At 38.3% G+C, this 15,000-nt stretch overlaps 1 protein-coding gene and 1 pseudogene across 1 annotated transcript in view; one reads left to right on the forward strand and one right to left on the reverse strand.

The window, feature by feature from the left end:
- LOC137968212 (uncharacterized) overlaps positions 1–5,147 on the forward strand; it is an 18,995-nt gene extending 13,848 nt beyond the window's left edge. Inside the window, exons 5-11 of the mRNA XM_068814831.1 lie at positions 100–278; positions 703–778; positions 1,198–1,527; positions 1,838–1,955; positions 2,399–2,490; positions 2,799–2,937; positions 4,206–5,147. Coding sequence (XP_068670932.1) covers positions 100–278; positions 703–778; positions 1,198–1,527; positions 1,838–1,955; positions 2,399–2,490; positions 2,799–2,937; positions 4,206–4,954 — 1,683 coding nt within the window. The 3' untranslated portion in view covers positions 4,955–5,147. The remainder of the gene's footprint in view (positions 1–99; positions 279–702; positions 779–1,197; positions 1,528–1,837; positions 1,956–2,398; positions 2,491–2,798; positions 2,938–4,205) is intronic.
- A 5,573-nt stretch (positions 5,148–10,720) lies between these two features.
- On the reverse strand, positions 10,721–14,085 carry LOC137998076 (uncharacterized; annotated as a pseudogene).
- Positions 14,086–15,000: the final 915 nt, after the last annotated feature.

The following is a 15,000-nucleotide window of genomic DNA, read 5'->3' on the forward strand; positions in this document are numbered from 1 at the left end:
TTTCTCCCCAAAACAATGTTGCTTCTTAGCCCATGCAATATATGTAGTATGTTATTTTACCGTAATAGCATTTTTCTTTTTCAATTTTGTATTAACTAGGCTTCCACTATCACTGCAACCACTTTCAGTCGAGCTTTTAAGGAATGGAAATTTTGCATGTATGAGTTGCAAAATGCGCAGGGCATTTCCTATATGGAATGCCCTGCATGTTCCTTAAGTCAGCATTCTTGTCATGTGGATGGCAACATGAAACTTTATCGTTTTAAGTCCTCTGGAACGTATGTACAGAACTTGTATTTTACATTTGTATGTTGTGTAATATTTTTGCTTGTTCTTTTTCTTGCCTGTTGTTTTGATTTTTTTCAACTCTATTATATTGTTTTTGATGTTACAAAGACTTGTTTATACTGCTGTCTGATATTGTCCCCTTCCTTGTTTTTTTTTCCTGTACTATTCTCACCTGGTTTATACTTTGTGATATAGCTTTACAGCTAATTGAATGTAAGTGTGATGATTTTAAGTTACAGCTTGCATTTTTTTCCTTGTTTTTACACTTTAACCATGTACCAAAGTTTGGGAAACAATGAGTCATTCAGGTGCATGTCACTTTCGACTCGCTTAAAGAAAACAAGGTTAACAAAGAGGTAGTTTTTATAGATTTTCACTATCTAATGCAGGTTTTTTTATTGCTTTTGGTGGCAGGCAAAAGAGACCTTGCTATTATGGTGCTGCTTTCATTTCCTCCAAACATGAAGTAGACTCCCATATAAAAAAATGTGTATTCCAAAGCACCTCAATGAAAGGCAGGTGTCCATTATGTTAAGAACTTATTGTCCAGATTCTAAATTCTTGTATGTACTGTAGTTACATGTAGGTTGGCCAAATTGTTTATACGATTTCTTGCAGTCCTTATTTCAGCTTTTTCTACCCGGATTTTAATTTTATACTATCACATAAAGAAGGGGCCAGTAAATAGGAATAATAATTATTGTATTGCCAGTGTATACAGTGTAGGTTGGAAATTGGGAATCAAACAGGCTTGAGTCCATTTCAGGTAAATTTCCTCACACATGTTTTCAAACAAGTGTACTACACATATTTTTTAGGTTAATAATTATTTCCTTGTTCTTGTACTAACTGTACAGGTGTAGAATCTTTCATGCAGCACTATCCGTTTAAATTGAAATTTTCATTTAGAATGCAACGGATAACATGTGTGGCGAATCTCACTGGAAAGCAGCGGATAATACTGCGAGAAGAAGAGCCAAGCTAGATGAGACAGGGCTGGAAATTGCTGGCTGTCGCCATGGCCTTGCTCAGTGGGTAGTGAACATGTACCAGGGAGAGATATATGGCTATGCCCATTTTGTACAATCACAAAAAATGTTTCCTGCAGTAGTAAAATTTTTTTGGCAAGATATTGTCTGCAAATATTGGAAGTGGGCCTGTAAAGTTGGTGGTCCAGAGATGTCCATGACACCAGCCCTCTCCGTTATGCATGCAAAAGCTCATAAATGGTCTTGTCAGGTAAGTTCCTTCTGTAAGTGTCATTCACATAGCCATAATAATGATTGTATTTAAAAATAGAAATGTGTATCTCTTCTGATTACTCGAGAAGCATGCATATTGTGACATGCAGGTACATGTATATATGGAAAACAATTTTTTAATCAATTTGGTGTAAGAAAATTCTCTTTCAGAGACATTGAGGTTATATTTTAACATGGGTACAGTTGCCTTACAAATTGTTACAAACTTGAAGTTTTTACACAATATCTTTCTATTTGTAAGTTTTGCATGATGTACATGTAACATGCAATATCAATATTCTATTTAGGTTTTATGGGGTGGCCGCTGGCAAGAAGGTACTGCTTGCACAACTGGAGAGGAGGTGGAGCAGATAAATGCTCATATGTCACGTTGTGGCGATACTTCTAAATATATGCTTCCAGAGGGTATGCATTAAAATGCATGTAATTGTTTACTTTGGCTTTCAAAACTGATACAATGCAAAAACAGAAAACAGTGGGTATTCTTTGCTCAGACAAAGTTACGGTATATGCTTACCTTTTTTGGTGGACGGTGTAACAAGATTTTTTTTTCCTGTCAATATGTTAAAGAATTGCATAAAATAATAGCAAACACGTTATTATGACCAGAGTTTGTTATGCATGATATCAAATGGTGACATGAACTTAGACATTCGGTATTTTGATATTCCAGTTAAATGCAAGGTTACGCAATTATCAATGGAAAGAAACAAATTCAAAAAGTATTACAGTATGTTTGCATGAAAAGGAGAGGAAATGACCTACACTGTAGCAATTTGAGTAGGCCTTATAATCAACTAGTCTGATTTGTGCGGTACAGTAGCTTTTTTTTTTCTTTATTACTGTAGGTCGTGATGAGCTGCTTACTGAACATGCCCTTTCCTGGAACAGGAGAAAGATTTTTGCAATGATCCCCAACCTTGTGAAACGATTTTCACGGGTACTGTTTGTTGTAATGGCATTAGCATTGTTGCCGGTTTAAAATAAGATTAATATTTCTGTGTTTTCTTTTTTTTAACTGCCACTATGAAATTATGTTGATACTATATACCATCAATCACAGCAGCTGCTGTGGACAAGCCTATAGGGTAGCCCTGTGTACTGCATTTGCCAGATGTCAACTTACATGTACATGTAAACTCATGTCTGAGTTTAAGATATTGATAATATGCCGTTCAATGCATTTTAACAAAGTTAACAACAAAGAATGGATACATGACAGCCTATGTACGTGTGTAGTATTCACAGCAATCAGCAGTGCATGTCCAGGAGAGCATGCCTTGCAGTCCATTAGATGGTGATTTGTGCAGGTGCAAGGGCCCATGCCTTGCAGGCTCTGTCACATCGCGGCATGTAACGGTTTCAGTGCCAGCAATTTTGGATACAGGTTGGTTCCAGGTGAGCTCTGCATTCCCACCTCCCCCCCACTATCCACTACTTGTCAGCGGAATGGTTTCTCTGTAGCCCAGGAAGGAAGGGGAAGGGGGGGGGGGGGGGTTCATAGCTGGGTTGAGGGCATACAGGCCTCGAGAGTGCTGTCTAGGGGCTGGCGGGCTGGTGGACCCCCAATGGAACCCCCTGTGGGCTTCTTGGTCACCCAACCTACATTGTTCAAGTAATGGAGATGTTAATTTCAGCATATATATTATGAGTATAGTCATTGTTAATTTTAGGCAACAGCGATGTTTGCATCTTCCGAAGAGGACTGTGCTGTTATTCTGCAACAGTACAACCTTCAGTTGAAAGATATTGACGTCCACCTCTGGAAACAAGAGATTATTCAGCATGCAAAAGGTACATGTAGCTAGAAAAACGTATTACACACCATGCTTCAATCTGTGTTTGAAAGGCACCTACTTCATTTACCAACTTAATTTATTTGAACATTGTTTGGTTAACTTTAAATTTGGATGTTTGAGATATTAGCAATAATACGTATGGTTTACACCCCTCTCACCTTCAACGTAATATATGTACTTCATTGAAACATTTTTCTATGTGGCCATCTCTTTTAGATGAGGAGATAATGAGCTCTTCCCGAGTAAGCCCTTGCAATTCAGAAATAGACAAACTAAAACAACAGATGGAAATGCTCTCTTTTTCCATTGCAAGAACAACTCAAGTCACAAACAAACAGACAGGTACACTGTTCACACACTGTTACTCTATCATTATACGATTGCAAGTTACAACATGCATCAGATGTGCATGTACTAAGATCAATGTTAATATGTACATGTACTTGCAAGTATGTTGCTTTACAAAAGCAACATACTTACATGTACTTGTATTAATGGTAATCTTAGTCCATTTGACACAGCTGTTTCATTTTTCATACTAGTTGAACAGTGCTGTTTCATAATTAGTATGGGTAATGGAATAGCTGTATTGGGCCGATTAAAATTAGGGATTAATTTATAGTGTTTTAAGATTATCCTAAATTTCACGAAGGACCATATGGTTACATGTTTGTAATGCTTGAATCCATTCTAGTGCAACTTATTTCATGTTGGCATATGGACTGATATACGTAGTAATAAACCACTTTTTCACTGACATAACACAAGGAATTCACAATTTAAACTTGTTAAATACAATAAAGCTTTGTGCAAGAAGAAAACAACAGCAGTTTCATAATTTCACCCCTTATTTAAGTAAACTATGACTGTGATGAAGAAACGGATCACAGTGACAATGACGACACCGACAGCGATGACAGCGATGACGATGGTGAAATTAGAGACCCCAGTTTCTCAGTTAGCAGCAGTGAAGAAAAAGCCCCAATGCGTGCTTTTAATAATTGCAACACCACGTGCATATGGGAATTTCCATACCACATAAGCCAGTCAACTTATAATGGTAGAAATGGCAGCAATGCCTGCAGCATAATTTCATTGTTAATTGTACAGGGTATCCATCAAGTAAATTGCGATCTTCTTCCCTCCCCAATGCTTCCCTCACTTTGTGGGACTCTGGTTTGCGGCTGTATCAAGGTGGGAAATGATCTCTATGACCGTTCACGTGGTAGTTTACCCCAAAGGTATCTTTCTGCTGCCGAAGCAGCCATGGTGGCTGGTGACAAGTTGGAGGTCTCAATTCGGCAACCTTTCCCTGTCAGAATCTGTGATTCGCATCAACCTTCCACGATGCGCTATCAACTCCTTGACCTTTGCAACAATCAGCATACTTCCTTTGCAGCTCTTACAGTAGACGAGAAAACAGTGCTATTTGCAGAAATTAGAAGAGAAAAGCTGGTTCTCGTAGACACCCATTTACATGGCCAACAGGGTGCAATAATCATCCTTGGCAAACCTTGCAATGTTGACAATTTTGTTTGTGCGGTGCAGCAATCCCTAGGATTTCACAATGATACGTTTGGTAATCTTGTACGTATTCACTTGTAGGATGCCTTACCATGTTGTAATGAAAAACCAGATATGTTCAAGCCAAAGTACATAAACTTCTAACTTATCTCATTCTCGCCTGTGTTGCCATTTGGGAATTACATTTTAACTCTGGCAACAGGCGAGTAGTTATAAGAATCAAGGAAGTCATTTTAACCAGGTGTTTTACATAAAAGAACCCAAACATTGAAAATATTGGTAACATTATTGTTAAATTCTGTTTATGCACGTATTAGGGAAGTGGGTATTATAGTGTTACCATCCCTTTTGCCCCTTTCCAAAATTTTATGATATTTTGGTGTTTTAGCCCGGAAATTTCAGGGGTTTCGATACATTAAAATTCAGTCCTAAACGAAAGACATCATGTCGAAGCTCTGGAGAATATATATAAGGATTTGTATTAGTTTATTCACCAGAACCTCGACATGATGCCTTTTGTTTTGGACTGAATTTTAACATGTGGGGGTATTGTATTCGTTGTCATTCTTTGTATTGTGTATATCCTGGCGACAAAGAGTCAGGTTGGTGACCTGATGATACCCTCTAAGACCTCATAAAATGGTCTTAGGTAATACCCTTCAAAAAGGGGGGGACCAGGAAACCATCATTTGATAAATAGACGCCATGTAAAGGTACTTCCTCTGTAGGGGTACTGTGGTACACTAAAATGCACCAATCAACTACAGAAGAATGGTTGATCACGTGAAGCATCGATCTTAGGAATGGTGAGCCGTACGGAAAATTTCATTTCACATCGATAAGTGTTTTCCTGCAGCCATGCATGTGTTTTGGGAAAATGAATGGCGATCTGGGCTTATTCATTGTCTCTGACACCATGTTGGTTAGGGGGCAAACACGGCTTAAATTTCAGTGAATGCATCGGAATTTTGCCGACTTTGAGCCATTGTAAGTCTTTCATTGTTTAACAGTTGTGGATCGCTAGAATACTTCTCAAAAAGCACTTCCATTGATATTATTTTCGTGAGGCATGGCGATCAGAATCAAGCTATAACGACCGTAAACTACATTTGTAATCAAAACTATGCATATTCCTGCGCAATTTGAAGCGACGTAAGGAGATTTCTAACATCAAAATTTCACACTTTGCACCATGTGCAATGACCTAATTGTCTGTTGAATGAATGAGACAAATAACATGACTAAACCTATTTTCAATTTTTTTGAAATTTAACGAAGTTATAGAGGTTTGAATTCGGCAAAAATCGCCAACCTCCACTGTCTTTTAAGCAGCGTTTGCCCTACACATATGGCGTCAGAAACCGTGGAAAGGTCTATGCCAACGAGCCATCTTCAAATCGACAGATTGAACGTGAAAGATGGATGACACTTTTTGAATTGTACACTAACTTCCCCCCACCCACCACCTCTGAATATAACCATTTGAAGAACTGCACAGTCAAATATCACTGTAAAAATCTACACCTTGAAGAGGGCCGTTCCCCCTACTTCCCTCTCGAAGTGTCAGAGGTTAACTCCTACCATGATTTCGTGTAAGCCCAAGCGCAGGCGTGCCAATTTGTGTCCCTTCGACAAAAAAAGGAACTAAGTATTTGCATATCGCTGGCTAGAGTTGCAAAATGCAAAGTCTCCGATTACTGCGAGTTGCTGTAAGTTATGCATCGTTAGAAAGATATTGAAGAGCTGGTTAAGAAAATGAGGTTGGTTCCCTGCAGGGATGAATCCCCCCGGAATTAGGGCTTTTTTAGTATTTATTGACCCCCCTGAATGGAGTGTCTGTCTGACCCCCCCCCCTCCCCCCCCCATCCTGTGTCCATAGTGCAATTAACCCCTTTTCAAGCTCATGTAAGTTGTGTTGGCATGACAACCGGTCATGGCAACTTGCTTGCAAGAGAAAGTCACAAAATCGCGTGAAACCATGTGAAACGTTTCACCTAGCGTTGCAAAATGCAAAAGTCTCTTATCACTCCGAGTTGCCCCAAGTTATACATCGTTAGAAAGGTATTGAAGAGCTGGTTAAGAAAATTAGGTTGGTTCCCTGCAGGGATGAATCCCTCCCGGATTTAGGGCTTTTTTAGTATTTATTGATCCCCCCTGAATGGAGTGTCTGTCTGACCCGCCCTGTGTCCATAGTGCAATTAACCCCTTTTCAAGCTCATGTAGGTTGTGTTGGCATGGCAACCGGTCATGGCAACTTGCTTGCAAGAGAAAGTCACAAAATCGCGTGAAACCATGTGAAACTATACCTTCACGTTTCACCTAGTGTTGCAAAATTCAAAGTCTCTTATCACTCCGAGTTGCCCCAAGTTATACATCGTTAGAAAGGTATTGAAGAGCTGGTTAAGAAAATGAGGCTGGTTCCCTGGAGGGATGAATCCCTCCCGGAATTAGGGCTTTTTTAGTATTTATTGACCCCCCCTGAATGGAGTGTCTGTCTGACCCCTCCTGTGTCCATAGTGCGATTAACCCCTTTCAAGCTCATGTAGGTTGTGTTGGCATGGCAACCGGTCATGGCAACTTGCTTACAAGAGCAATTCCTAAAATTCACCTCCCTTCTCTCCATTTCTTACTCCCTCCCCTGGAGTGTTAAATATCAATTTTTACTTGGGGTGTATAATTATATTTCAAGATCAAAAGAAGCAATTCACATGAAGTTAAACCGAGGGCGCTTTTTCATTTCTCAGAACTGACCGGCTAAACCAGGCTTTTGGAAGGACTAAATCCATGACGCCTTCAAATTAACTCTTCGAAGGTGATTTTGAATAATGCAAAGAATTATTATGCACGTTTTCCTTCAAATTGTTGCATTTTCTCTGCAAACTGATTGGTCTGGCCGGCGAGTTTGGACAAAAGGAAAGCGCCCTGGGTAAGAAAGAGGGCAGAAGAAACCTAAAACTTCAGGGCATTGGTCAGGACATTATTTGCTTTTGCATTAAAGTTATATAATTCTTGGAAGATATTGAGTGGTGAAAGTGGGAAAATAAACATCTGAATAAAAATAGTAGTATCTAGAACAACAAACTCATCAATTTGCCAATCAGTCAATTCTAAAAATTATTTAAGATGACCGAGTGGTCATTTACTTTTTTACTCTACCAAAATGTAAAAGTTGTTGGGAGGTAAAATTTTTTTTAAGTATCCATCAAACAAAATTGGAAAAGGTAATGCGATAAACGCATTGTAATTTTCGGGGACTATCTGGGCTGCCTTCTGGGAGTCAAATGGCCCAACTGAATCACATGATGCAACTACGTCAGATGATCACAGGATCCAACTGACCCATTGCATCTGATGACCCAACTGAATCACATGCTCCAATTGAGTCTGATGACCCAACTTAATCCCAAGATCCAATTGAATCACATAACCCAATTGCATCAGATGACCCATTTCAATTCCAGGATCCAACTGAAAGACATGACCCATCTGTATCAAATTTACCCATTTGAATCACATACTGAATAAGAATCAGATTCAGAGATTTGTTGAAATAGGGCACGATCACGAAGCATTCAATTTTGAATCCCAAAATGAGTATTAAACAAAGTAAAAAGTGGATGAGACTCTTGCTAATTTGTCTCTGGACTCCCCTATTCGTCTTGTTGTTAACAAGATAAACAATAAGAATAACTTGCATTACCAATTTGACAAAGACACGGAAAAATACAAACCAGAGGTGTAAACAAGTTCAATGGGTGATTCAATGACATGTTTCTAATGTTTCATTTCATAGTACAAAAGCTTTATACGTAAAGTAAATTGTTTTTCTCGTTTTCATCATCATTATCATCAACTCTATTTATGCACATTATATCACAATAAAAGTGGTCTTCCTGGGAATCGTGTCTAACTAACTACAATCTGCGACATTTAATATTCTACAATAAAAGTATAAAAGTATGTCATTTTTCCTTACATCGAATCGTGGTTAACTACAATCTATGACATTTAATTAACATTCTAAAGTAAAAGTATAAAAGACATCTATGCTATTTCCCGTTACAAACCTAGTCTTACTTAGTAAATACGAAAAAATATACATTATAATATAAAATACAGATTTACCACAGTAATTCAGTCTTTCTTAAATATTATAACCGTTGAAAGTTTCAAAAATAAAAATCTTTCCCTTTGAGTGAGGTCCTGAAGTCTCTTAGGGTGGGCTGAGTTATCAAAACTGGGGAAATTCTATTCTACACAAGGGATCGTCAATTTTATTTGAGTTGCAGATCTGGTAATTTTTTTTTTAAAATGTAATGCTCACAGCTTCTTCCCTTTTGTTGTGATTGCCAAATCTTAGCTTTGGTTAGTAATCAATTCTAGTCAGTTGGAGGGAGTTGCATGTATGCAACCATGGACATATCTGTAAAAAAGAATCATCCTAAATTTCGACAGATTATCTACACTCTTTGCAGTTTAGGACCATCCACATAACACTGGAATGATGGTAGCACTTTCATTCCACGAAGAGTTCATCAATCTTCATAACCCTAACCCCCAGAAGGCTGAAATAGTACTGTCTTCTGAAACCAAACTCATTCGATTACCTTGTCAAAAGCCGTCGCAAATTTGATAGAAGGGAGCTTAAGCAACGACAACGGCGACGGCAACGAGAACGTCACCTCAAAATATAAATTTGCGTTATTTTAATCGCTTCGTGACTATTTCAACGTTTTTAATATGACAAGGGTGTGGTAATTCCTCAAAGACGACACCAGTGGGAACGGCACTCCATTTTAGGAGAGAAAATGAAAATTTATCCTCAAGTGCTGACGTTCTTCATAAAACCAAAAACTTGGCTATTTCACGTTGTTGTTTTGCTAACGACGGCAACGAAATGGAGAAAAGTGAAAAACGCACGTGCAGGGCGTGCAAAGCTATTGTTTTTACCCACTAAATATGCAAATTTCTGACGTTCTCGATGCCGTCGCCGTTGTCGTTGCTTAAGCAAGAGTCCCTCCTATTCCACTTTATAGGCGTTCCATATTACATGGTGACCGTTGCTGTTTCAGCAATTGCGACAGAATCAAACCCAACGTCCACATTTACGCCCAGGATTTTGAAATGTTTGTACCCTAAATTTACAGAAATGTATCAAGGTCTTTCAAAAGCGCTAACCCACTGAAACAGAGAAAACAACGGATTATTTCATTTCCTTTCCAGGACTTCCTATATCAACAAAATTTAACAGTAATTCGTACAGAATGGGGCTGTATTAAACTTCTTTGAAACACCCCAACGAATATATCCTTAGTGAATTGCTACTTTATGAAGTGAAAGGGATTAAACTGAAAGCGGACTAAACTCCAGCAAGTCCTTGTAGCATTTAAATGATTAAGGCCATATATAGAATACTAATACACTATTTTAAAATTAAACTAAAATGCAATGTTTTCATAACTGGTTTGACATATGTATGTTTTGTTCCCACCAAGGGACTCATCACAGACCTTGCAACACAGATATTAATTTATTAGATAAACACCAATGAAATACCAAGTGAGCTTTTGCGCGAAAACATGATATCTTCACACGTGAAAAGAACACTGTTGCTAGGTTACATATAAAAATCGCGCCTTTTGATGCATTTTGTGAAAAGATTTAGTATTGCATTGGTGTTTATATAATAAACAAAATATTACTTGGCCGCTTGGAGATACTAAATTTGTCTTCTCATGTTGAAAAATATTTCACTCGTTTGCTGCGCTCACTCGTAAATTATTTTCCAACACTCGACGAGGAATTTCGTATCTCCTCGCGGCCATGTAATATCCTCTAATATTATTAGAAAAACAGATCTTTGGATAGGAAAAAAAGCAAAAAAAAAGTTACCGTGCATACGTGCTACTGAACAGGAAACTGACAATAACTGTGAAGAACAATTTTTTCCCTGGCTCCAATTTCCCAAGAGTAAAAAGCTTAGAGATCGGCAAAGCAAAGAACGTGCCTGCCTTAAGGAAAAAGTTTTCCTCTTTATCACCCAAAACAAGTGGTGCCACTATGCCTTGCGATTGGACATATGTCAGCTGTACACAAACATAACCTTTTTCAATTTTGTGGCCATGCAAGGTTGTACGGTCTTGGTAAACTTTACCAACAGCTTTGATTTGACCATTTAAAATATAGGCAACCCCATCACCAATCCTACTTGCTTTATCTCCAGGAAGAGAAATAGTTAATGAGTCATCACTTACAACAGCACTTTGGCTGCTACTAATACCACCACCATGGGCCGCACTGCCACATTCACCCTCTTGCAGCTGTTCAGATGACTGAGCCTGCTGATGAAGATGCGCAACTTGGTTAGCAGTGCCATTAGAAGCCACTCTGTGTGCATCAACATCCGGAATACTCTTGTCAAATGAACCCACTCCCCCACATGTAACAGTTGAACCAGATCGAATGCTACTTAATGACTGGCTTCTCTTGTTGCTGAAGAATTGACAGATCTTCCAGAGCTGATATCTGTACCACAATTTTAAGCAACTTCCATAGAGGTACTCTCACCAACAAGCTCATCCAGTGTTCCTCTCATTTCAGAACCAGCACCACATTCCATGTCCAGATCCGCAAAATCATAATCATTATCCACCACGTTTTCACTTTTGACTGCATCAGGAACATTAGTTGTAGTTGGAGCAGCCGTTTCTTTACTTTCATTTGCACTATTCTGCTCTGATAAAACAAAGATAAAACAAAGGTAACAAAGGCAAAGCAAAGGAAAACCTGTACTAGCAAAAAGCAAGAAAAATATGTTTTCCCATAAATGGACTTGACAATTTATATAGCAATCCCCAATATGATTGTAAAACAAAATTCCATACAAAAACAATGCAAAGGGAAGAAGAACATTAATGCAAGTATGGACCCAAGTACAAGATTGAATTGCAGTGATAAAAATCAATCAATTTACACCAAAAAGAATGTTTGTTCAGTAAATATTATAATAAACTGCAACCAATACTCTGTCAAGAACCTTTTGAAATAGAATCAATGAAGAGATAAAAGAGATACAATCTTATTAACAAAGTAACACAGATGAAAGGGCACATCCCATGATAAAGATTAAAATGTTTTTTAAGATGTTGGCAATGCACTTACTGACTAAAGGGTGATATCATGTGGAAAACCCCACAAACAGCAGGATACAATGCCTTCAATGAAAATTTGAAATGCACGACTCCACACCAAATACTTATCATGCTACAGACAATTAAAACTGTAATGCTAGAATAAAGAAAGCTCATAACTTGATTACTACAATAATAATTATTCTATGTTTGTCTGAAGGCTAGAACACATGAGGGACATGTTAATAATGTTAACTTTTCTCTTGACATGTATGTGTAGCATCCTCATCGTCATCATCAACATCATTATTATTATTACAGTATTGTAATCATCATCCCACTCCCTCTACCTCAAACCCGAACAACCCCTTGTCACATGTCCAACCAAAATCAACCTCCATGCCACACAATCCACTATGTCTGTGGATATGTCACTGTGGTGGATTTAGCAACTCTGAAATCAACTTTTGTTGATTTTTCTGAGCCGTGGGATAGGAACCAGGTGTGACTTAACAGGATGAAAAACCAAGATTGGAGATGCAACAGCTATGGACAAAAATTGTGGTGAGTTGGTGGTTGGTACAGTTGGAACATCTTTTGAAATATTTAGGGATGAGAGGATTGTGGGCTTCCACTGTAATTGGGACTACTCCAAAGCTATGAAAACGATTACTCTCTAAGCCCAGGTCTGAGGCGGAGGCCTGCAGAGCTTGAATGCAGTCTCCTTCAAGCTTTCCTGCTCAACATCATCATCATCACCATTAATTCAACTTGTAAAGTAACTCAGCCAAAAGGGGTGGACTTACGTCTAGCAAACTTTTTAAAAAGATTGAAGCAGAGCTGACCAGCCTTTGAAGCCTTCTCCTTTTTGGAACCAACAAACTGAAGGCCTATCCCTGGTGTTCCATAAGTGAAAAGTGATGAGCCCCTTTTATGTTTTGCCAGACAAAGGACAACAACATCCCAACCATGCTGCTCGTGGAGAATATTTGCCTAGAAAAGGGAATATGATACATATGAGATACTGGTGTCTCTTAGTGGAGCAAGATAATAACTCTTGAATTAAAATGTCATCAGTTTAAAAACAGATGATGATCAAACACTTACATTACTTTGAGGGGAGCCCAAAGAGTTAGTAACACTATGAATATACAAGCACACAATCCCAGACTGCTCAATGTTAATAAGTCAGTCACATAAAAATAGCTGACACGTTGATCTAGCACATAAAATAATTTATCTAAAGTTAGTAAATTTCAAGAGTCAATGGTAAAGCCGTTCTCAGGCCAACTGGCCCATGCAGCCACAGTTTATCCTGGATTCCATAGCATGAAGCAACTGTGAATATCGTTACTCCCCCTGGATGGGATACTACTACATCGCAGGGTCACCCCCCATAAGTTAAGTGTTTCTGGTGACTTAGGTGGAGAGGGCCATTGTGGAGTAAAGCTTCTTGTCCAAGGAAACGACACGGCGACAGCGCTAGGCCTGGAACCAGTGACTCTGATATTGGGAGTACAGGCTGCTAACCACTATAGGCCACCATGTAACCACTCAGTAGTCAATAACAGTTAATTAAACTGCGGTCTGACATCTACCCTATATTCTAGCATTTTTCTTTGTTGTGTAGGATGTGTTTTCTTTTTCTGCTTCACTACTTCCCAATCAAACGCCTTGATTGCAATTTCTTCCCCACAGCCTTTGCAATGCTTGCACGCATTGGGATTGAATTTGCCACATTTGTTACATTCCTGAAATTGGACAATCATGAAGTTTACATGCTGTGTTATTTTGTGACCATTTCCTTCTCAAACGTTGCCAAAGTTGGAGGCAGCATGCTTAAGAATAGCATACAATGCAGGGCGCAGTAGTAAATTGAAATTCAGTAACCCTAAGGCTGCAACTATACATGTAGGTACAGTTAAATCTTTTGTCCATAGGTACAAGTAGCTAGAACACCATGAAAGCAAAGCAGAAGTTGGAAAAAGTTACCTTTTCATTTCTTCTCTTTGATATTTGACTTCCTTGGCCCTCTAGTGTGCCAACTGCAACAGCTGACGTACTTATGTGAGTCAGGGTTAGTAAACAAACAATTGAAATTCATTTTTTTAGTGATTTTTTCAAAACCCAAATATCCTAATTTGGAAAAAAACAGGCGAAACTACAAATATCAAAAATGGCAAAGACTCTTGATGCTTTTCTATTATGTTTATTGTTTATTTGTTGGCTTTGTCACAAAAGAACATAGAGGAATGACTTACACTGACACAAAAATATAAAAACTAAAGAAATAGGATTGACAATACTCATAATTACAAATTTGATGGCAAGGCAAGGGGCAACGGGAAAAAAAACACAACTTTCATTCCAATTCACACATAACCCACCCTGCTAAAATGTTGAAATTACAATTGGAAAGAATTGGAAAAGCTACAGAGTACGCATTACAAAAATATAAAAGAATCTGAATGTGTCATGGAAAATGTTCTGATTTGTCTCCAACCTGGAGGAGCATATGTTTCATGTTTCATTGTATAAAGAATACGCATCTTAAATGCCCTAATAATTGTATTCGTAGCTTTAGAAGTAGATGACAAAGTTCCTTAGTTCTGTGGTTCTGATAAAGAATGAATTTCTGAAGTAGTCCTTTTCGTATATATAATCATATATAATTGTTAGGATCGTAATTAAGTGTTCTACAATGTTGCTAAAATGTAAATAAGTAATTGTTAACATCACTTCACATAACCTTTCTCTGGACTACAAAAAATATCAATAGGAGCAAATCAGATATCTCCATACAATATTCTAGAGGTGGTAAGTTAAGGTTAACAAGTCTCTCCTTCTATGTTATGTTTCGAGTCCCGGATAGTTCAGTGTAAATTTGGTGGCTAAATTCCTTGAAGGTTTTCCAGGGGTGCACAATGCTTTATGGTGTGGGGCAAATACAGCTCGCTGCTACTACATTCAACTTTCGGTTGAACCAGTGCGCAGTAT

This window comes from Montipora foliosa, chromosome 1, assembly GCF_036669935.1.
Source record: "Montipora foliosa isolate CH-2021 chromosome 1, ASM3666993v2, whole genome shotgun sequence".
NCBI lineage: Eukaryota > Metazoa > Cnidaria > Anthozoa > Scleractinia > Acroporidae > Montipora > Montipora foliosa.